At 48.7% G+C, this 20,942-nt stretch overlaps 2 protein-coding genes across 2 annotated transcripts in view; one reads left to right on the top strand and one right to left on the bottom strand.

The window, feature by feature from the left end:
• The window catches only part of LOC123244541 (E1A-binding protein p400-like), a 105,182-nt gene extending 97,746 nt beyond the window's left edge, over positions 1–7,436 (top strand). The window contains exons 49-54 of the mRNA XM_044673054.1: positions 1,286–1,494; positions 2,067–2,256; positions 2,667–2,779; positions 3,340–3,486; positions 4,105–4,182; positions 5,168–7,436. Coding sequence (XP_044528989.1) covers positions 1,286–1,494; positions 2,067–2,256; positions 2,667–2,779; positions 3,340–3,486; positions 4,105–4,182; positions 5,168–5,440 — 1,010 coding nt within the window. The 3' untranslated portion in view covers positions 5,441–7,436. The remainder of the gene's footprint in view (positions 1–1,285; positions 1,495–2,066; positions 2,257–2,666; positions 2,780–3,339; positions 3,487–4,104; positions 4,183–5,167) is intronic.
• DDX51 (DEAD-box helicase 51) lies at positions 6,735–20,880 on the bottom strand. Its single transcript, XM_044673064.1, has 16 exons — positions 20,802–20,880; positions 15,404–15,771; positions 15,141–15,229; positions 14,743–14,893; positions 12,891–13,036; positions 12,595–12,666; positions 11,839–11,945; positions 11,250–11,358; positions 10,843–10,988; positions 10,298–10,493; positions 10,019–10,134; positions 9,814–9,930; positions 9,214–9,315; positions 9,003–9,066; positions 8,641–8,775; positions 6,735–8,149 (listed from the first exon to the last, which is right to left on the bottom strand). The coding sequence occupies exons 1-16, from the start codon at positions 20,822–20,824 to the stop codon at positions 8,123–8,125; spliced, it is 1,968 nt and encodes a 655-aa protein (XP_044528999.1). The 5' UTR covers positions 20,825–20,880; the 3' UTR covers positions 6,735–8,122.
• Between the last annotated feature and the right edge of the window lie 62 nt (positions 20,881–20,942).

Here is a 20,942-nt window from a genome sequence, read left to right as displayed (position 1 = left end):
AACTTCTCATTCATTTTGCTTAGTTCTCCAGATGACATTAATCTTCCAATTATATTCAGTGCTCCATGAGGGAATAATTTCATCAGTTAGGGTACTTCCTTCACTAATACAGATTTCAGCCCCACAATGACTTGGTAGAAGTTCCGTGTTGTTGGAGTAGCAGAAAAATGTATCCCTCTCTGAAGCCAACCTGGAAATGAGCTTCTCTGAACTTAGTGAGGCTGGTGCTTGGACAATGGACATATAATCTGTCACAGAATCCATATTTGAAGCTTTTCCAGATTGGTAGAACCAATAGAGCATGCCCTCAGCTGTCATGGCCTTCAGGAACCCAAGATGACCTCAGGGGTACCCTGGAGTTAGCTTATATAAGCTGATTATTAAAATTTTAGTGTGGGGACTTACTGTTAGAAATGAACAAATGTGGGGGAAGCTGGGAGGTCCCGAGTTCAAATCTAGCCTCAGACACTTCTTAGCTGTGTTGACCTTGGGCAAGTCACTTGGCCCCATTGCCCACCCTTACCACTCTTCTGCCTTAGAACCAAAACATAGTATTGATTCTAAGACAGAAGGTAAGGGTTTAAAAAAATAATCAACAAATGCAGAGCTAGGATGAAGCCAGGAGATTCAAATGTGGCCTTAGATACTTCCCAACTGTGTGACCTTGGGCAAGTCACTTAACTCTCATTGCTTAGCCCTTACTGCTCTTCTGCCTTGGAACCAATATTTAGTATTGATTCTAAGACAGAAGGTAAGTGTTACCCCTTCCCCCCAAACAACAACAACAACTCAGCAAATGCTTCAAATTAAGGCTTGATTTATCATTTTGTTGTTTGAATGTCACTTATGTTGCTAAAAACAAAAGTGATTCATGATAAGTTTGTATAAAACGAAAAACGATTGCTCTCTGTGGCTGGGCTTGCAGTGGATGAAGGGTTTCCTACCTAGTAAACAACTGATGTATTAAACCTCTAATTAGCCAAATGAGACACATTTGCCTAAATATCAGAAAGTTCCTTCTGGTAGAGAATGAATCGATTTGGAACGCCGCATCCGTTCACATTTTCGTTTCCTGTTTTGACTACCGCTCGTTAAGCCGGGAAAAGCAGTTGCCTCATGCTACTGCCAGGTCTGCATGGCCGTTTTCCGTTATGTGAAACATGGCGGGTTTCAGCGGGCTCTGCCCGGGATTTGAGAAGCTCCATGTTAAGGGAGCCCCCAGGAGCAAGCGGCCAGCGTTGGCGCCCCTTTGGCGCCCCCTGGCGACGCCGCTGTCCTCTCTCCCCGCAGGAGCACCTGACCAAAGCGCAGAAGCAGAAGCTGCAGCTCGCTGCCCTGCAGCCCGCTCCTTCAGGACCGCAGACAGCTCCGGGGCCGCCTCTGCTGCCCCCTCTGCTGCCGCCCCCAGCGCCCTCCCCCCAGCTCACGGCTGTCCAGGCCCCCCGGCCCGTGCTGGCTGGCGCCGCTGTGGCCAACCTGCAGGTGGCTCGCCTGGTGAGTCCTCAGGCTCACGCGTGGTCGCGGGCTTTCCGAGCTGGCCCTGACTTAGGAGGAGCCCACTTCTCCCTGTGCCCAGACGGGTGCTGCCCCGGTGCCATCTTGAAGCCCCGCCTTTTCTGGAGCGCCCCGCGCCTAGTACAGAGTCCCAGGCTCCCTGGGAGTGAGCAGCTTCTTTAACCCTGCATTTAGGCTGCTCGCATGATCTCTCATTAGAATGTGGGCTCTCGGGGAGGAGGGATCTTCCAGGTTTTTTAACTGTTCCCTTCCCTTCTCTCAGAATCAATGCCATATATTAGTTCCAAGGCAGAAGACTGATAAGGGTTAGGCAATGGGGGTGAAGTGACTCGCTCAGGGTCACACAGCCAGGAAGGTCTTCCCCTCTCCGGGCCTGGCAGTCTATCGACTTGGCAACCTAGCAACTCCGAGGAGTCTTTGTTCTGAGATCCCCCAAAACTAGCCGGGGCCTGGCACCTGGTAGGGGCTTAATCATTCCTTACTGGCTGATTGACTCATGGCGGATTCGGGACATTGGGACACCAATACAACCCTTGCTTCTTCCCATGTAGACCCGGGTAGCCACTTCCCAGCTTCCAGCTCCAGGACAGATCCAGGCCCAGGCGGCCCAGACAGCCCCAGCAGCTCTTGCCAAACCTCCAGTGGTGTCCGTTCCTGTGGTGTCCTCACCGGGGGTCACGGCCCTCCCAGTGAACATGACCGGAATTAGCGTGGCTCTCAGCCCGCCCCAGAAAGCCCCAGGTACTTGCCCGGATTTTCAGGTATTTTTGGCATTTAATTAAAAAAGAAAAGTATCAGACTTATTCAAACTCTTCAGTGTGGAGGTTGTTTCGGTTGTTTTTTTTTTTTTTTTTTCATAATTGCAAACTCTTCTTTAAATGGCCTTTAACTTATAGGCCTTTTGAGCCCTTTCTATCCTAAGAATGGGAGCTAAGACCAAAGTATTTTCCTGTCAAAGAGAGTTTGGGGCTAACCAGTGGAAAGTCCAGGATTGGGGTGGGGAGAGGGAGGCCAACTTGCCTTCCTGTTTGCTAGAGGGGTTTTGCCTCCTATTTTCTGAACAGATGAACCAAAAAACCAGAGAAAATCTTCCTCCTCTAATAGTGACTGGCATTCATGCATGCTGAGTGCTGTTGTTGTTGTTTGTACAGGACAGACAGTAGTTGCTCAGCCATTGCACGTCCAGCAGCTTCTGAAACTCAAAAACCACCAGCAACAGAAAGTCATTCAGCCCCAGAGTCAAGCTGCTGCTGTCCAGCAGAAGGTAGAGTCGTTCTCGGAGCCCCTTAAAAGACACAGGGTATGGGCTTCTCCTGATCCACTGTACAGGCTGTGAATTTTACTCGACTACGGGTCAGAAAACCTGCTGGATTCCTTTGGGCTCCTCCAGGATATTTCTCTCTCTCTTCCCCTCTCTTTTTTCCTCCCTTCTCTTCCCCTCCCTCCCCTCCCCTCCCCTTTGCTCTCCTTTTCTCTTTTCTCCCCTCTCTACCCCCTCAGTCTCCTCTTCAAAATTCCTTCCCTCTTCTTTCTCTTTCCTTCTGTCTCTCCTCTCCCCTTTTTTCTCTCTTCCTTTTCTTTCTCTTATTCCTCCTTTCCCCCAGCTCTCTTTTGTGGATATTTACATTTGATTTGCATGATCTCTGTTTCAATAACTGTCATTGATGTTTATCATAGTCTTTGACTTTTGTCTTTTCTTTCCCAATCAAGTTTTTAGTTTAGGAATAGAGATGTGAGAGGATTTCGAGCATATTTCTTGGCCTGTCACTGCTACATGACATATTTCCTAGAACCTCCTCTAAAGACAGCTGTTTTGCTCCCTAGATCAATGCTCCACAAGTTCCTGTCCAGGCCCAGCAGCACAAAGTGGCTTATACTCCTCAGCCCAACATCAAAACCCAGTTCCTAACGACATCTCTGTCCCAGGCCCCAAAGCCCACAGGAGCCCAGCAAGTGCCAGCCTCAGTACAGGTATGGCGGTTGTGTCCCTGCACCTCTGTGCTTTTAAAGGTGACTGACTCCTGTAAAGTACAGACTGATGTGCCAGCGAGGGACAAATTATGCCCGTTGGAACAACCTTGCTGTTTCAATCACAGGGTCTTGGAGACTCCTCCTGACCCTTGGCTTTAAGGTCCGGTTCCCAGGAATGAAGATAGTAAAGTTAGGTTCAGAGGTAGTGGCAGAGGTGATGGGGCTTTAAGGGGAGTCCTCTCTTCCTGTAGGCCCCCCCTTTTAAAAAATAGCCTTACCTTGTGACTTAGAATCAATATTATGTATTGGTTCTAAGGTAGAAGTGCAGTAAAGGCTTGGCAATGGGGTAAAGTGACTTTACTAGGGCTACACAGCTAGGACGGTCGGAGGCCAGATTTGAACCTAGGAGCTCCCGTCTCTAGGCCTGGCTGTCAATCCACTGAGCCACCCAGCTGTCCCCACTATAGACTTTTTAAGTGTAGGCTGGATGGCCCTTGCCAAGAATGTCTTAGGAGTATTTCTCTTCTGGCACAGATTGGCCTTGTTGGCCTCTGAAGCCCCTTCTTATTTTGAAATTTTGATTCTTATTGTATTAACCTCCTTTCATGCTTCTTCAAGGTCCCAAAGATTCCTCAAGTTGTTCAACAACAACCATCAGTGACCAATATTCAACAGATGGTCTCTGTTTCCCAGCAGGTAAGTTTCAGCAATCACTGAAGGCAGTTGGCCATTGTCTACATCCAGCGTTCTCTCCATGGATGACACCCCATCCATGTTCTGATTGTTCCTGGCCACTCGACTGTTACTCCACTGCTTCCTTCTTAGCCTGCCCACCTCCCACCTCTCGTCTCTCCAGTGGAGTGTTGTTACTCCTGGGTCTGTGTTTTTCCATGCCGCTCCCTAGGCTGGGAAGTCTTCTTCCTATCTGGCAATCTACTACTCTCTCCCTTATTCAAACCTTTCCTCAAAACTTCTTTGGGGAAGGCTTTTCTAGGCCTTCACAGACCCCTCAGAAGATGGTAATGCTGGAGACTCTGAACTGCTTGCCGCTCTCCTCTTGCCATTCATTTCTTACTGGACTTTACTTGTCTTCAGCCTCTTGTTTTGTCTTTCCATTGTAGATTGGAAGTCCTTCAGGCAGGACTACTGGCTTTTATTGTACAGCATCTATCATAGTAGTGACATTTCATAAACATTAAATAATAATCCAATACTGTGTTTTGCTGCCACTTATTAAAGAAAGTTATGTCTGAAGGCACAATGACTAAAATTGTAAGGCCAACTGCCCAGATTTCTTTTTAAGATGCTATTTTAAACTTAAGTGTTGTCTTCAGACTAACCACGTACATGACTGATCTAATCAACTGTGTGCCAGTGGGTCATTCAAATCAAGACAGATTCTGTAATAGATGGGCACTGTTAAGTACCTCACTGCTTGCTGAAGTGCCAAGTTATGTGGGGGGGTGCAGTGGGAGAACTAGACAAAGGCAGCCAGTGTTGGTTCTCAGTTTCTCAATGTGTCGTTTGTGAATAGTACTTCAGTGTAAGGGCATTGTAAACGGGGTTTGATCTCAGTGAGTGATAGCGATGCCTATGCTCTTTCCAGAGGCAGCAAATGAGCTCTGTGCACAAGACTTTTAACGTAGAAGCGTCTACTTGTCCTGTCCCCTCAACTCTTTAGGTTCAGGCTCAACCGCAGACTATGACCATGTCCCAGATGGCGGCTGGCCCACACCAAGTACAAGTGCTTCCTGCAACAACAGCAACTTCTCAGGCAGTTCAGCAGAAACTTATACAGCAACAGGTCGTGACACCTGCCACACCACAGGTGCAAGTCCCAGGGACACCGAACCCTGGACAGGTCCCTCCGGCCTCCGAAGGGCAAAGCCAGCAATCCAAAGGACAGATGCGCCTGTCTGCGGTCAGATTAAAGGCACCGCCCAAATCCAACTGATGGGGGCCCTGAATTTGGCCAGCTAGAGAGTTCTGAAGTGCCAGGGAGCAAGGAGTCATCTAAAGTTAGAGAGCACCTTGAAAAAGTTTTAACTGTATGCAGAACTCAAAGGTTTTAGGAAGAAATTGGTGAAATTCTACATTTTAAAAGGATGATTCTTGCCCTCAATTGGACCATCTTATCTAAATACTGATGCAAAACACATAAAGAATGTCAGCTTTGTTTTCACTTAAGAATTCCACAGAGCTTGTCAGAATTCTCTGCTCTTTTATAGGAGAGGCAGCCCCTAAAATCATAGGCCATTTCGTCCATTCCGAAGTAGGACAGATTGGCTTGGGCTGTGAGCTTTCTGGGCAAAACTAGTGGCCCTCCCCTTACACGAGCATTCCCTCCTAGAACAAGTCTAGGTGTAATGTGATCTCTTCAATCTGTAGTCATTTGGTGTGACCATCTCACCTAGCACTGCTTTGCACATTAGTAGGTGCCTAATAAATGTTTGTTGAATTGAATTTGGATGTATAGTTAAGATTTTAACAAAAGTTCATCCTCTGTTCTTGTAATTCTTTTGAACTGTTGTAAACGTGTACATTTTCTGAAGCTCTAAGTGTGCGTGTTTGTGTGCGAGTGTGTGTGTGCGTATGCGTGTTGGCTTTCATTCTTCATTTTGTGATAATGGTAATTCTTGGAATGTAATGAGTGTGTTGATCCTAGTCCTCTGTATAGTAAAACTGTAACCTTTTTGTAAACGGAGTATTCACTTTGTATCTCTGAGAATTTCCTATTTGTCTAGTTTGATACTTCCAGTTTGGGAGAATTTTTAACTGCTGGGGTTTAATTTAAGTTTCATTTGCTTTGATGATGTTCCAGCGTTCAGTACACAATCTATTCAGCTTTCAGCTGGGGAAGAGAGGAAGGTAAATAAAACCCAAGCTTAATTCTTAAATTGTGCAAAGAATACACTTTTATATGCTTATTTTCCTAAAGGGAATAATAATGAATGTATTTCAGGCAGATGTTTGGAGGATGAGGTCACAGTCTATTACTATCCTAAAGGAGCTCGCCTCATTTTTAAAGAAATCATCGAATGTACGGTCAGAAGTATGACCCACATGTGGCATTTTTGAAAATAAAGCTCACTTCTGAGGCCCAAAGAATTCCTCTTAAATTGGTCCTGCTTTTCACTTTGCCTGGCTCATAGGACAGTGATGAGGATTTTCCCATTGCATTTCAGAAGGTGGATTAAAAAAACACACACACAAAAAAACAGCATTTCCCTCCCTGTAATGAGGGATTATTTTGTCTTGGAGGCTGTTTAATGAAAAAAAAAAAAAAAAAAGCATTTTCACTTTCTGAAACAAGTTTAAAGATACGACATTATTGGTATTAGGTGAGACAATGGCAAAAGACAGGGCTTCTCGGCTGTTTTGATATAGGTCAAAACTGTTAGGTCTTCTGGGAGTTGGAATGCTTTGGGGGCTGCGTCCCTTCTAGGGAGGGGGTTCAGTTCACCCTTATTTCCCTGCCTGTGAAACCACCCTTTTGGACCTCTTTATCTTTCAGGACTTTCTGGATGGGCAGTGAGGTGGGCTCAGAGCACCATTTGAGTTCTTTAAATTCGACAAGGAAAAGAACAAATGCTTTGCATTCCTGGCATGTCGTTGCCCATTCCAGAATCATGCTGAGTTAGCTTGTTTCCCCTTTGGAACAAAAGGCTCTGTGTCCTGAACAGATATTACAAATGATGCCAACTACGTAAGCTGGTTCGTGGTCTGCCAGAGGCAGTTGGCTCTGTGGCCTATCCATATGGCAGCAGAGATGGAAACACCTTTCTTATTTCGAAAAAATATTTCTCTCCCCAGAGTGGTTGACTGGTACTAGGAAGGCAGGGCCAAGTATAAATTACTGATGAATGTGGGCGCTTGTACTTGCTAAAGAGGACTGTATGGAATTGTGATGTATCCTACCAAACAAAGTGTAATAAAGTGTACATTTTTATACTTGGTGGCATTCTTTCCAATTTAATCTGGTGTGCATGGTAAAATGTGTAGTTTTAGAAACTTGTAATGAATAAAGGGCCCAGAGTCACCCAAGGGTGCTTGCACAAATGGCTTGACATTTGCCTCCCCTTCATCCCACTGCACCTTGCACATGGTAGGCATTTGATAAACATGGGCTGACAGGTGGCATGAATGAAGCGTTCATCACCAATAGGATGGATATGGTTTCCATTTCTGAAGTCCCTTGGCCGTGTCTCTTTGACTTCTTTGCTCAATGGTCTCCAGCAGCACTGGGATCTGAAGTTCAGGTGTGGAGACCAGGAGAATGTCCCTGCATTCACACTCATCCAGAACCAGCCTGGATGTACCTACCCCAACCCCCATTTTCTCACTTCAATTGAGGTCAATACTTTCTATCAAAACAAGTACAAAGATCCTATTTTCTTTTTTAAATTAAAGTCTTATGCCCAGTCCCCGTCATGATGGGTGGTCCAGCAACTTTTGGGCCCAGTGGCTCATTTTCAGGAGGCATTCCTAGACAGTGTTCAAGTCCTTAGACCACATATGTGTATGGCAGTGGGGTCATACCAGTCCCCAAGGCTCAGTGGATCGGCTGCTCTCTATCTTGTTCCCACAATGCTTCGTTGGGCTTAACCCGGCACACGCAATCCTTCTCTTGCCAGACTCAGGCCTTCTTTTGCTTCCATTCATTCTGTGAAGACAAAAGTAAGAGGGAAAAAAGAAGGCAGGGGTCAGGTTTCCACAGAGCAGTGTACTTGAGACTATGGGGGCACAGCCTGCTGCGGTCCCTTCCTGCCAAGAAGCTGAGCTACCAGCCTTGCTGACCATGCTTGTCCTTTTCCTGGGGAGCTACCTTTTCTGCTCTGGCCTTTTCCAGGTGGGAAAAGACAGCCCTTATTTCTGGGCAGTCCTGGACACATAGTCTTTGAGGGTCTCTTCAACTGGGCTCCTGAGTCAACCATCTTCCCATGGGTCTCTGCTCCCTTTTCTGCTGAACTCCCAGGATTCTGGACCTCGGGTACATTGGTCACTAAGGCTCTCAGACCCAGGCAGCTGGGCTGTTGTTATACTCTCAAAAGAAAGTTCTGAAGTAAGTATGTAATTTGGGGACATGGCATAAATCCCTGCTACTACGGCCCTAGGGAGCTGCCAGGCCCGTGGCTGCTGACCCTAACCCCTTACCCGGATGGTTTTCTGGAGCTCGGACAGCGCCTCCTCGTATTGAGGCACGAGGGACTTCAGCTGTTCATTCCGGATGAGATGTTTTCCCAGCTCTGGAGCTTTTGCCTCTCTTAACATCTGAAGGAACTTCTGCTCCTGGATGACAGAAGGGTTCCGGCCAGGAGAGGGCCGGGGTTAGTCCTGTCCTCAGAACTCTCTTAACGCCTCCCCTGACCCATTCCTCATGGTGACTCATGGATGGTCTCCAGCCGCTAGGAACAGTTCTTCTCTCCCAGGATACAGACCCTGACACGTGGAATCTGGGGCACGGATGGGGAAGATGGCACGGATAGGGATAGGACATGCGTCCTCAGGGCTCTTACCTGTACTTTCAGGAGCAGAGTGAACGCCAGCCCTGTATTCCCAGCTCTGGCCGTTCTGCCTACTCTGAAACCAGACACAACAGGTAGGCAGGTGGGCTGTCATTCCAGTTCAGGGGTTAGGTTTGCAACTAATAACTAGATTGGAGTTTTAAGGTCAGACTATCCCGTCCCCAGTGGCCCCAGACCCTGGCCAGCCCCGAGCCCTCCTCACCGATGCACATAGGTCCGGATGTACTGGGGGGCATCGTAGTTGATAACAAGTTTCACTCCTTTCACGTCAATGCCTCGAGCAGTGGCATCTGTGCTGATCAGGCTAAAATGGGGTGAAGGGAACAAGCATGATCAGTTTGGCCCATCCCACAGACCTATCAGTTTGGCCCATCTCACAGACCTATTCTTCCCAGGCAGCACACTAAGCATTTGCTGCCAGAGGTTTACTTCCTGGGCCGCACGCTGGCTATACTGCCACATGTGGAGGTCTGGGGGGCTGCCAGGGTAAGGACAAATGGTGAGGAAACAGGGTCTGGTAGGTCCCTGCATTCCAGCAGAGAGTTCTCTGCAGACCTGACCTTTCTTTCTTTTTTAAACAACCCTTATCTTCCATCTTAGAATCAATACTCTGTTTTAGTTACAAGGCAGAAGAATGGCAAGGGCTAGGCAATGGAGGTTAAGTGACTTGCCCAGGGTCACACAGCTAGGAAGTATTTGAGGCCAGATCTGAAACCAGGACCTCCAGTCTCTGGGCCTGGCTCTCCTTCCACTGAGCTACCCAGCTGCCCCGTGATTATCTCCCTCCCTTCAAAATACTCACAGCTGAATCTTGCCCTGTTCAAACTGCTTCAGGATCATCTTCCTCTGGCCAGGTCCGAATCTGGAGGAGAACTCGGCCACAGGGATACCCCCAAATGCCTTGACCAGCAAGAACAACCTGGAGAGAAGAGAAGGCAGTGCCTGGTGGTGAAAGCCCCCATCCCAGGAGCAGCTCTGGGCCCTGGTCCTTACCTGCTGGCCCTCACCTGTGAGAATGCTCCCGGGAGTTGGTGAAGCACAGAACCCTGGAGAATTTCATGTTATGCATCAAGTGCAGGATGGCCAGTGGCTTGGAGTTGAGGCTGCAGGGCACATAGTAATGCTGTGGGAGACACAGACAGAACTCATTAGACCCACTTGGGGATCCACCAGGAGGCTACACTCTTTGAAACTTCCTAGATTCCCTTCTTCTGTCCCACTGGGGTCCTGCCACAGTGGCCATCCTCTTCCCCTCCCCACCATGAGCCCTGAAGCCCTGCTCTCACCGAGAGCCCTGCAGGGAAGGCATACTTCCCCTCTGTGTCCTGCTCAGTCCCCGGCTGGGCCGAGGATCCTTGGCCCTCCAGGCCAGTGGAGAAGAGCCGGGGCTGGTAGAGACCCAGTTCCTGCAGCTTTTCAGGATTCCGAGTCAGCGTGGCTGAGAAAAGCAGCTTCTGGAGTGGTATCTGGGGCTGGCTTGTGCTAAGAGAGACAGGGCAGAGTGAGTGGTTGGGTCCTGGAAGGATGCTCTCAGCAGCCTGCCACCTGCCGGGTGCAAGGACAGCAACACTACCAATCCTTGCTCTTTTGGGAAATTCTCAGTTCCTCTCTCCACCAAAAAGGGAAATCTCCACTGTGAAGAGGGCTAGTTGTCTGGCTGGCTTCCTTCCCTTCTTCCTTTTCTCCCCACCCCACCAAGCCTGTCTCTCTTCTGAAAGGGGACAGGAGACAATCTTTAATAGAAACAATCAATTGTGGTTACGTTCTCCTCAGAAGGTGGATGATAGGATGGGTGTAACAATTAGTGGGTCAAGAAAATCCAGTCCAGTACCTGGCAGCAGTTATAGCTCGCGGTTCTACCCTCTGGAAGAGTGGGCTGAAGCCTGGGGCACCATCACCATGGAAAACTGCTTTCACCACCCGTGGCAGCCAGGACTGGTGCATACTGTCAATCATTCGGTCAGCTTCATCAATGATCTATAGTGTGATAGGAAGCCATGCTCAGAGGAACCCTGGGAGGCTCCTGGCCATCCAGGGCCCCTGCTCTCAGGAAAGGTCCTGCTCACGAGCACCGACGTCTCCCAGGCAGGCACCCTGCGCCTTCCCCCCAGCAAACAACCAACAGGGAACACTGTCATCAGTGAGGATTTGGCCATTCTGGTCATTATGCCCAGCCAGGTCACCCTAGTTGGCTAGGCCTGTAGCTGACCAGCAGGGCCAAGGGCTGGGCTGGCTTACCAGAAAACGCAACTGCCTGAGACTAAATCCTGGTGTCTGATCAATGTGGTCCACCAGTCGACCGGGGGTGGCCACGATGATGTCGGCCAGGCTGCAGTACCCAGAGTCCCTGCAACACCATCAATTTGGTGATCAAGCCGGATTCGAGATAGTAGGAGCTTCCTCCCCACTTTCCTGGGGAGGTCACTCTTTAGCCCTGAACCTCTCCTACAACCCTAACCCCTTCCCTGAAGAGGCAAAAGCTGGTATCCATCCTGGATCCTAAGCAGCTTCTTTCACAAGCCTCCCCCCAGCCCCAGGATGAAAGGTATACAGAAGGGAAGGCCACAGACACCATGGAGCATGGTCAGGGGAGGCGGAAGATGCAGCTGGAACAAAGAGCAGCAATCAACCTGATGGGCTATGGAAGAGGCAAACATTCCAGTGTGTCTAGTATTTAGCCAATGGGATAAGGGCCAAAGTCCTACTTGTGGAAGGGTGTAGGCCTTGTTCAATGGACGGGAGGCAGAGAGCCAGGAGCCAGGAGCCAGGGTGGCTCCTCTGGCCTGAGGCCTGATACAGAAGTCAGCACAGACACACTCAAACCTACGTCTTCTGCACGAGGATCTCCTGTTCCTTGGCTAGGGACTTCTGCCCCGTGATTTGGGCGATGCGCAGAGCTGTGCCATCGGCATAAACATTGAACACTTTGCTCACCTGGAGGGAAGGAGAAGGCTTCAGCGCTAGCAAGCATACAGGATCCTATCCAGGGAGTGGAAGCTCCTTGAGGGTAGGGGCTGTTCATCTTTCCTCCTTGCATCCCCTTAATGGTGGTAATGCCGAGGCCCTCGAGGCCCTCAGAGTGGAATATATAAACCAAGACCAGGCAGGGGCACCAGGGGTGGCACCTGGGCTCTCTGGGTACAAAGGGCCCTGAAGACAAATCCTATTGGGAATCTGTCAGCTCCTCCCAAAAGAACTCATCCATGGGATGCCATGTCAGCAATACTTTTAGCCAAATAGGCCAGGACAGAACCGCAGGGCCAGGGAAGAGCCTGTGTCCCGAATGCCTTTCAGAGTCTGGCGAAGCCTCCCTTTCTCAGAATGTTTTCAGAGCACAAAATAGAATACAAAGGATTACAATGGAAACCAATCATATTGAAATAAAGACATATTTTTTGCCCATCCAAATTTTTGGAATCCTTGAAACCTATTCACAGAGTCCCAAGGGAGTTTGGGGGCCTACAGACCCCAAGCTAAGAACCCCTGGCAGGCCATAGTCTGGAGTTGTTTCTGTTCCAGGGCAGCAGGCTATGATGGTAAACCACAGCTTGGTCAGAACCAGAAAAAATAAAGTACCACCAACCTGCTGGGCCAGCTCCTTTGTTGGCAGCACCACCAAGGCCCGAATATGACACACTACCCGCTCCAAAAGGACCTGTGGACAAATATAGGAAGGGCCCAAACCACAAAGGCTTCTTGAGCCAGAGTTCCTCAAAGAGGCTACCCTCCTGATGACAACCCAGCTGAGCCCTTCCCTGATCAGTTGTAGGTTATGGCCAGGAAGAATTCAGCACCCTTCTGGAGGCAAGGCCCCCACGATCCCATCTCCCGACCCCCTGGACTAGCAGGGTTCTTTGCCCCCTATCCCAGTCAGTTTACCTGGATCACGGGGATAACAAAGGCCAATGTTTTGCCACTGCCGGTTGGGGCAGACACACAGATGTCACTGGGCTGGTAGCCTCCCCTCCCCACCAGGAATCCATGCGATGCACTCTCCAGAAGGGCAGGGATCACGGCCGCCTGAACTGGACAGAGCAGAGAACAAGACAGAGGGTCACCGCGGAGTGAGGACAACGACAATGACCCATAAATAGCTGATACTTATAGGCCACCTGAATGTCTACAAAGTGACTTACACAAACCCTCTCTCCTTGGATTCTCATGACAACCCTGCAAAGCAGGTACGACAAGATACCGCCACTCTGGAGAACAGATGGAGGTCTAGAGAGGCTCTTGGGGTGGTTGCTGTCCCCCTGATCCTCAATGTGAGAGGGGACCTCAAACTGCTGTCTCTGCAGACCCCAAGCCATCTCTCTAAGGATGGCAACACCAGAGCCTTTCTGGCTACAGAGCACCGCAAGACTGAAACCCAGTCTGAAGGCCAAAGATTTTTATGAGGGGTGAAGGATCACTAGGGGCCTTGAGCTGGTAACAAGCCTAGCAGGACGTTGGATTTGATTGTTATGAAGGAGTGAGCAAACTCAGTTGGGAATGAACTAGCTTTAAGTTCAAATCCAAACCCAGAAAGCTGAGTGCCCAGTGAACCTCACTGCTAGGTGCTAGACTCCTTTAAGAATTCAGGCAGCTGGCCCCTCTCTGCTGAGGAATCTGCCTCCTATTGGATGATGGCAGACCGGCAGGAAGTGGATGTTTGTGCTTCCTGTCCTCAGCAATGGAGTTTCGTTTAACCTTAACAGTTCAGAATTCTCTCCTTGTTGCTTGTCCTCCTTAGCCTTTGGTGGTAAGAAATAACCACAGGATTCTCTGGTTGAAGGCTATGGGATTTATTGATAACTGGGGGAGGAATAAAGCAAAGGTAAGAGGGTTTGGTTTTTGCTAAACTGTTGGTATGGTTTGGCTGGCTGAAGCTGGCAAAGGTCCCAAGAAGGTCTTGGCAGCCGAGGGCTAACAGCCCTCTGTCAGAGCTAAGTGGTCTCTGGTCAAGAAATTGATCAGATCTACTGGTTAATTTAATTGATGTTGATAATAGATATTGTTAAGTTGGTGTGAAGATTGGTCCTAAAACCCTACTCTAACCTATCCTATAATTCCATGTTCTACCATCCCACACCCGGGGTCCCAGGGAAAGGGGGGGGGGTAGTTGAGTGATCAGGATAAAGTCAGGGGAAAACAGAACCCAGGCTTGGGTTTCCAGGGCCTTTTATAGTCTCAGTTCAACTGCCAGTTGGCACCTGGCACATGGCGCATGCCACTGTCAACATTCCATCCAGGGTAACTGACAGGATTGCCTAAGCCAAAACATGGCAATGCTAAAACCTGCATTACAGGATCAAGCAAGGAGTGAAGAAGGTATAAGAGCCCTATGAGGCTGAAGCCAACCTGCCCTGGACATCATTAGGAACAGAAGAGACACGACCCCTTGGTCCCCTAGGGCCGAGGCTGTCCTGGGGCAGGTCTGCTCCCCGGGGAGGGACCCTCACAAAACTTGGCACTTGCACCCACTGCAGGTTTTATAGCTGCCATTGCCATCAAGACAGGCTGAACAAAGAGCGACAAGTCATAGCTACCTCTGACTGCCTCTTGTGCTTTCAGGGTAAGTAAAGCAGCTGCAGAAAGCAGATTGGGCCTTCTTCTCCCACAAGAGATAACCTGAGGTCTAAAAGAAGGAGGACTGGGTGTGAGGGGCAGTACTTCATAGGCCTAGGGGCTCTGGAAACAACAGGCTGGGGGACCTTGCTGTGGAGGGAACAGGTCTGAGCATCGGGGCTACCTGGAAAATAGGACAAGATGCCGTTGGCCTTTAATTTCTTTTGGAGGCAAGGATGGATTTGAGGGATATCCTGGATTGGGACGAGATCATCTTTGACACTCTTTTGGACGTGGCTGGGTTCGGCAAGCCATTTGGGTAGGAAGGGCTGGACCTGTGAAAAGAGGGATGGCTCAGTAAAGAAGGGTGTCAGAAACAAAGCTAAGACCAGGACGGGGCTAATGAGGCACCTTCCCACCACCTGTCACCCACAGGGGCTGCACCAAATCAATACTGTCACCCTCAAACCTCACTTTGCTGGCTAGAACCAGGAGACCCTCGTCAAAGTCAAGGGCAGAGTTGTGCTGGGAGCAGTGCTGACATCCCAGACACCAGAAGCTGCTGTCACGTCGCTGGCCTACCTTTGGAGGAGCCTTCTTAGCTGTAGCTCCTAGGATGAGGGCACTCTGTGGGTGCTCCTCTGCTGAGCCCTCTTCTTTACTCTGTTCTCCTAAGAAAAGGGGAATTGGGGGGAGAGGAGGTGAGAAAGAGATGGTGCTAACCCTTCTCACAGACACTGATAGCTTTTGCTGGTCCCTCCTGGACACCCCACTTGACAGTGTACCTCATGTGGCCCACACTGGGATCCTCGCTCCCTGGTGCCATCTCGGCTGGTTTCTCTCACCTGCAGCTTCTGGGTTCTTATTCTCTGCCTTCTTTTTCTTCTTTCTCTTTGGTTTCTTGGGGCTGCTGGTCTCTTTCTGGCTGGACTCAGGGTCAGCCTCTGATTCGGACTTTTCTAGCCTGCTAGGGCTGCCATCGCCTCGTTTCCTCTTCTTGGCTTTTCTTTCAGGTTCTGCTGGGGCTGGAGAACTTGGCTTAGACTTTGCAGGCCCAGGAGGTCCTGGGGCCTTATCCCCAAGGGAGCTGGTCTCAGCCTCCACCTCCTGCTTTTGCTTCTTCAGCTGTCGCTCTCGGGCACGAACCTGAAGCCTCTGCAGGAGCAGCTGGGCCCGGTCCTCAGTACTAGTTGCCTTTTCTTGTTCCTCATATCTGGGATAAAGGAAATTGCTAGTGTCTGGACCAGGCCCTCAACCTGAAATCTCTATGGATTGTGGTGGGGAGGGAAGCAGTCTTGTTTTTTTGCCCTGGGCAGTCATTTGTTGCTTTTCTCTGATCCTGATTTTTTTTCTTTACATCTTTTATTTATATAATACAAATATTATATAAAAAATAATATAAATATTATTACATATTTTATTTATAGACTATCATAAACGAAAGTCATAGGAATAAATCCAATTACCCTTAATTTACCACTAAACTCGTGATCTTCAACATAGAGAACTCTAGGATGACATAATAATGCTCATTTTTATGGTGCTTTATAAAGTACTCAACAATTCTCTGAGATGGTATATCTGAAGATTATTATTCTCATTTTATAGAGGAGGAAACGGAGACTTGCCCAGCATCCTGCTGGCCATCAGTTAATTGGATTTGCAGCCCCAGTGAGCTGACCCACAGGTCTATGCCGCTGATCAGCTGCTGCTTCCCTTTGGGCCCTGTCTATCACCATCATTTTCCAGGCTACCCCTTTCTTCCTGGCCCCAGGGAGGGCTCTGAAGGGTAAAGGAGCCATCCTTCTTCATTTCCCACATCTAACCATGTCAGGTCTGTTCAATGTTATCTTAATGCCTGTCCCCTCCTCTCCCATTCCCACTCCCGAAATCTTGCTTAGACAATCAGAATAGCCCCTCGACTGGCCCTCCTCTCTTTCTAATTCATCCTTCACACAGCTGGCAAAGTGGTCTGACCACATCTACTCCTCTGCTCCAGCAGCTCCTGAATGTCTGTGGGACAAAATCCAAACACCTTAGGCTGGCCTTCAAGGCCCTTTGAGGCATCTTGGAGAAGACAGGACATGGGCTTAGAGTCAGGAGAGATGCTGCTTGGAATTCTAACCACAATCCTTGCAAACTCTGTGACTCCAGACAAGTCTCCACACAGTCCTCAACAGGCCTCATTTTCCTTGTCTCTGAGGTGTAAGATGGCTAAGCACCCACATCCCCAGGAGCTACAAGGTCAAATGAGACTTGTGCGGCAGGAACCTCGGGCAATGTCAAGGATAGACATGAGGACTTTTCCGGTCTTGTTCACCCTGTTCCCCTCCACAATTCTACTTGGTTCAACAAAGAGTGTCTATGACAGTCCAGGCCCTACCTGAAGTGCCAAGGATGGGCACCAAGATGAAAAAATGGAAGTCTACATTCTCAAGGAGCACATCATTCATTAAGGGATGCTATATCTTGTATATGAAAACATGCTGCCAGGCAACTTATGATGGAGCAAAGGCAGAGTCCTAGACAAAGTGCGTGGGATATCTTGGAGAGAGAGAAGCACTTCAGGAAGGGAGACTGGGGAAGGTGTCATAGCAGCTGGCTCCTGCACTCAGCCTGGAAGAAAGAAGTGGCTCAGGGCAGGCAGAGAGGAGGTGAGGTGGGAAGGCATTCCAGCCTATGGTTAGGTATGTGCATGGCAGTAGTTCAATACAGCTGAAATAGAAAGTGTATTAAGTGGAAAAGGGTAAATAAATAATGCCGAAAAGAAAGATGGATCCATTTTGTATAAGGCCTTGAATGCTGGGCTAAGGAGTCTATTTATGTTCTCATGAAGGAAATGGGAGCCACAGAAGACTGGTCAAAGGTGGGCATGCTTCAACAGCTACTGAATGGGTGCTGTGGGTGAGGGTGAAGGAAGAGCCCAAGAGGATGCTGGGCGATGCTCTGGTCAACCTGAGCTACCACCTGTTCTCTCTGCCACCTGTCTCCATCCCTACCTGCTGGAATTTTTCTGATTCTTCAAGGCCCAGGCTGGGTACTACCTCCTCCATAAGGTCTGTAGGGGGAACTGTGCAGCACCTGGTGTCAAGAAGACTCTCCTCTTTTGGGGTTCAAATCTGGACTTGGACACTTCCTAGCTAAGTGATTCTGGACAAGTCACTGAATCCTGATTGCCTCAGTTTTTCCATCTATAAAATGAGTTGGAGAAGGAAATGGCAAAGCTTATCAGTATCTCTGCCAAGAAAACCTCAAATGAGGTCACAAAGAGTCATATATGACTGAAAATGGCTCAACAACACTATCCCCAGCTCTCAATGTTTATCTCCTTCCTCGCATTTCCTTGAAATACTCTGTCTGGATCTCTTCTTTTCTTTTGTCATGTTCCAGTTGAGGAAACTGAGGCCTGGAGAGGGAACATGACTTGCCAAAGTTACAGGGTAAGATTCCCACCCAATATGTTTTTTTCAATCAAATGACACCTTCCATGGTCATGTCAATCTTTGACCTCTTCTACAATCATGCAGCATTGGATGTCTTTATGCTCTTCTGACTTTTCTCAATATTCTCTTCTTCCCTGGTTTCTAGGACACCATTCTCTTCTTGAGAGGGTTCTCAGGCTGACCGTTGGTCTACTTCTCTCTACACATTCCCTTCGCTTCCACTTAGATCTAGACTTGGAAGGGACCAAGAACCATTTAGTTCAACCCCTTTTGTTTTACAGATGAAGAAACTGAGGCCCAGCGAGGTGAAGTGACATGCCCAAGGATATGCAGGTAGTAAGTGCCTATGATAGGATTTGGACTTAGATGCACAGACTGACTCCAAAGTAGGAGCTCCTTCAACTGTACCAGGCTGCCTCCTTATGGTTTTAATTTTGGCCTCTTTTGCAGGGGATTCCTAATCTAATATTTAAAGCCCCAAGAATTCTTCTGAGTTCTAGATCTATATTTTTAAAGACACATGACTGGACATCTCTACCCAGATGCCTCTCCAGCAGCTCAAACTTAATAATACTTGTTTACTTAGAGGAAGGGAACTCAGAAGCCATCAAGACCACCCAGTATTGTAAACAAGACTCCTTCCTACCTTCAATATACCTGACAGTACTCACTCATCCAGCCTACCCTCAGAGATGTCCAGTGAGGGAGACTTACTACCTCTGGAAGCAATCCATGTCATTTGGGGAGAGTTCTAATTGTTAGGAAGTTTATCCTAATGGCAAGGTGAAATTTGCCTCCCTCTAAACTTTTACTGATTTTTCCTAGTTCTCTGCTCTGGGACCAAGTAGCACAAGTCAAATCTCTCCTGCAAATTAAAGCCTTTTAAATACTTCCAGATAGTCATCATGTCCCTCTAAATCTTCTTTTCTTCAGACTACCCCAAAATGCACTTAAACCAAATGGATCACTACTCAGCTTTCTCTATTCATGGAATTTTAATCTTCCCTATTAGACGTGGGCAAAAAATACCTTAGAGTCACAAGTCTCCTACAATCATTCACTCTCTACCTCCCAAACCCTCCCTATCTTAGAATCAGTTCTAAGGCAGAAGAGCAAAAAAGGGTAGGCAAGGGGGTTATAGGATCTCATTTCCAGGCCTGGCTTTATCCACTGAGTCAACTAGCCATGCCCTCCCTCTCTCTTTGCTCCTGTGGCTACCACTGTGTTCTTGTCCTCATTATCTACCCCCTTCCCCAAACTGTTCTAACTACATTCCTTCTCTGCTACAATCATATTCTCAAGCTTGTCGGGGCTAGAAGAGATGGTGGAGGTCATCTAGTCTGATCCTGTTGATTTTACACATGAGGAAACTAAGACCCTGGGAAGTGAAGCCACATGCCCAAAGTATGCTAGGTGACCCAGTGAATGGATAGCGCCCTGAGCCTGGAGTCAAGAAGACCTGAGTTCCAATGCAGTTTCAGGGGCTTTCTAGCTATATGACTCTGGGCAAGTCACTTAACTTCTGTTTGCCTCAGTTTACTGTAAAAAGGGGATAACAATAGCAACTATCCCCCAAGTTTGTTGTGAGGCTCAAATAAGAGCTTAGCACAGTACCCAGTACATAGTAGGTGGATAATGCTAGCTATTATTATTATGTTCACTATAATTTTTAATATGAGTAGCTGACATGAGATTTGAATCTAAGTCGTCTAATTCCAAACCCAGTCTTTGCTCAATACCACCCATCTCTCATCATAACTGACTTTAAAGCTTGAGATTTATAAATCATTTAACATATTAGAGTTCCTATGTCCGGGTATTATCTCTCTTTTCTAAATGAGGAAGTGGAGGCTCTGAAAAGCCTACTGTAAAAGAGCTAGGGCATCTTCTAGCTTCCAAGTCTGGCTCCCTATCCTTCAGACCATCCTTTTTTTGGTGGTGGAAGGGTTGAGGGGGAAGGGTTTATAAAAGCTCAAAGTTTCTTCCCCAGGATCCCACAAACAGGATGAGTGAGAGATAGGACTTGAACTCAGGCTTGCCTGACTGACTCAGAGGCTGGCTCTAACTATACATGTAATCTCATTGTTTCCATATATTATCATAAATTTAGAAATGGAAGGTAAGAATGTATCCTAGCGGCCATTAATGCATTCCCTTTGATTTTTAGATAAGGATGCAGACTTGAAGAAAGTGAGTGACTTTCCCAGGATCATGCTGCTAGTATCTAAGAAGGGATATGAACCCAAGGGTGTGGGGGGAGGGGAGAGACCATCCTACCTTCTTTCCTTCCTCTCCTCCCTCCCTATCCTGCCCCTCCTCCTCCTCCTCCTCCACTTCCTTCTTCCCAGCCCCATTTCCTATCCCGTCCATGATTCCGCTACATACCTCCAACCCGCCCTGCTCACTAGCAGTCCACGACCCCTCGCCCTCCAAATCATCTCCCCAGCCCGGCCCTATTTCCTAATTCTGGCTCTCCCCTTCCCACTCCTGTCCTGGTCCTCCCCACGTGCCATCTTTGGTCTTTGGCTCCTCCCTTCCCCAGAAAACCACGCCCATCTACCTACCGGGCCCCGCCTCACCTTCCCAGCCCTGGTCTCTTTACCATTTCCGCACGCTCCCTCTTCCCTCCCCAAAGCCTCGATCCTCTCTGGCTCCGCCCCCTCTCCTAACGTGGAGTGGAGAGATAGCAGTAACAGCGGCGGGGGCAGTGCCTGAAAAGAGTCTCAGACGTTCCAGCCGACAGCCAGACCCCGCGAACCCATAGCACCCGGATCGGTCCAGAGTGACGCGCCCTACCTACCTGGCAATCCTGAAGAGCGCCATCGCTGGGCTGAGACCCACCGCGCTCCCCACGCAGCTTCAGACGCGCTGCACAAGACTTCGGCGCGGGGAGATGACGTAACGACACGGCGCAGCTGCGACAGTGGGGCGTGGCGAAGCA

This window comes from Gracilinanus agilis, chromosome 1 (genome assembly GCF_016433145.1).
Source record: "Gracilinanus agilis isolate LMUSP501 chromosome 1, AgileGrace, whole genome shotgun sequence".
NCBI classification, from domain to species: Eukaryota; Metazoa; Chordata; class Mammalia; order Didelphimorphia; family Didelphidae; genus Gracilinanus; species Gracilinanus agilis.
The sequence above is the reverse complement of the archived record's forward strand: the minus strand, read 5'-3'. Positions and strand labels throughout refer to the sequence as shown.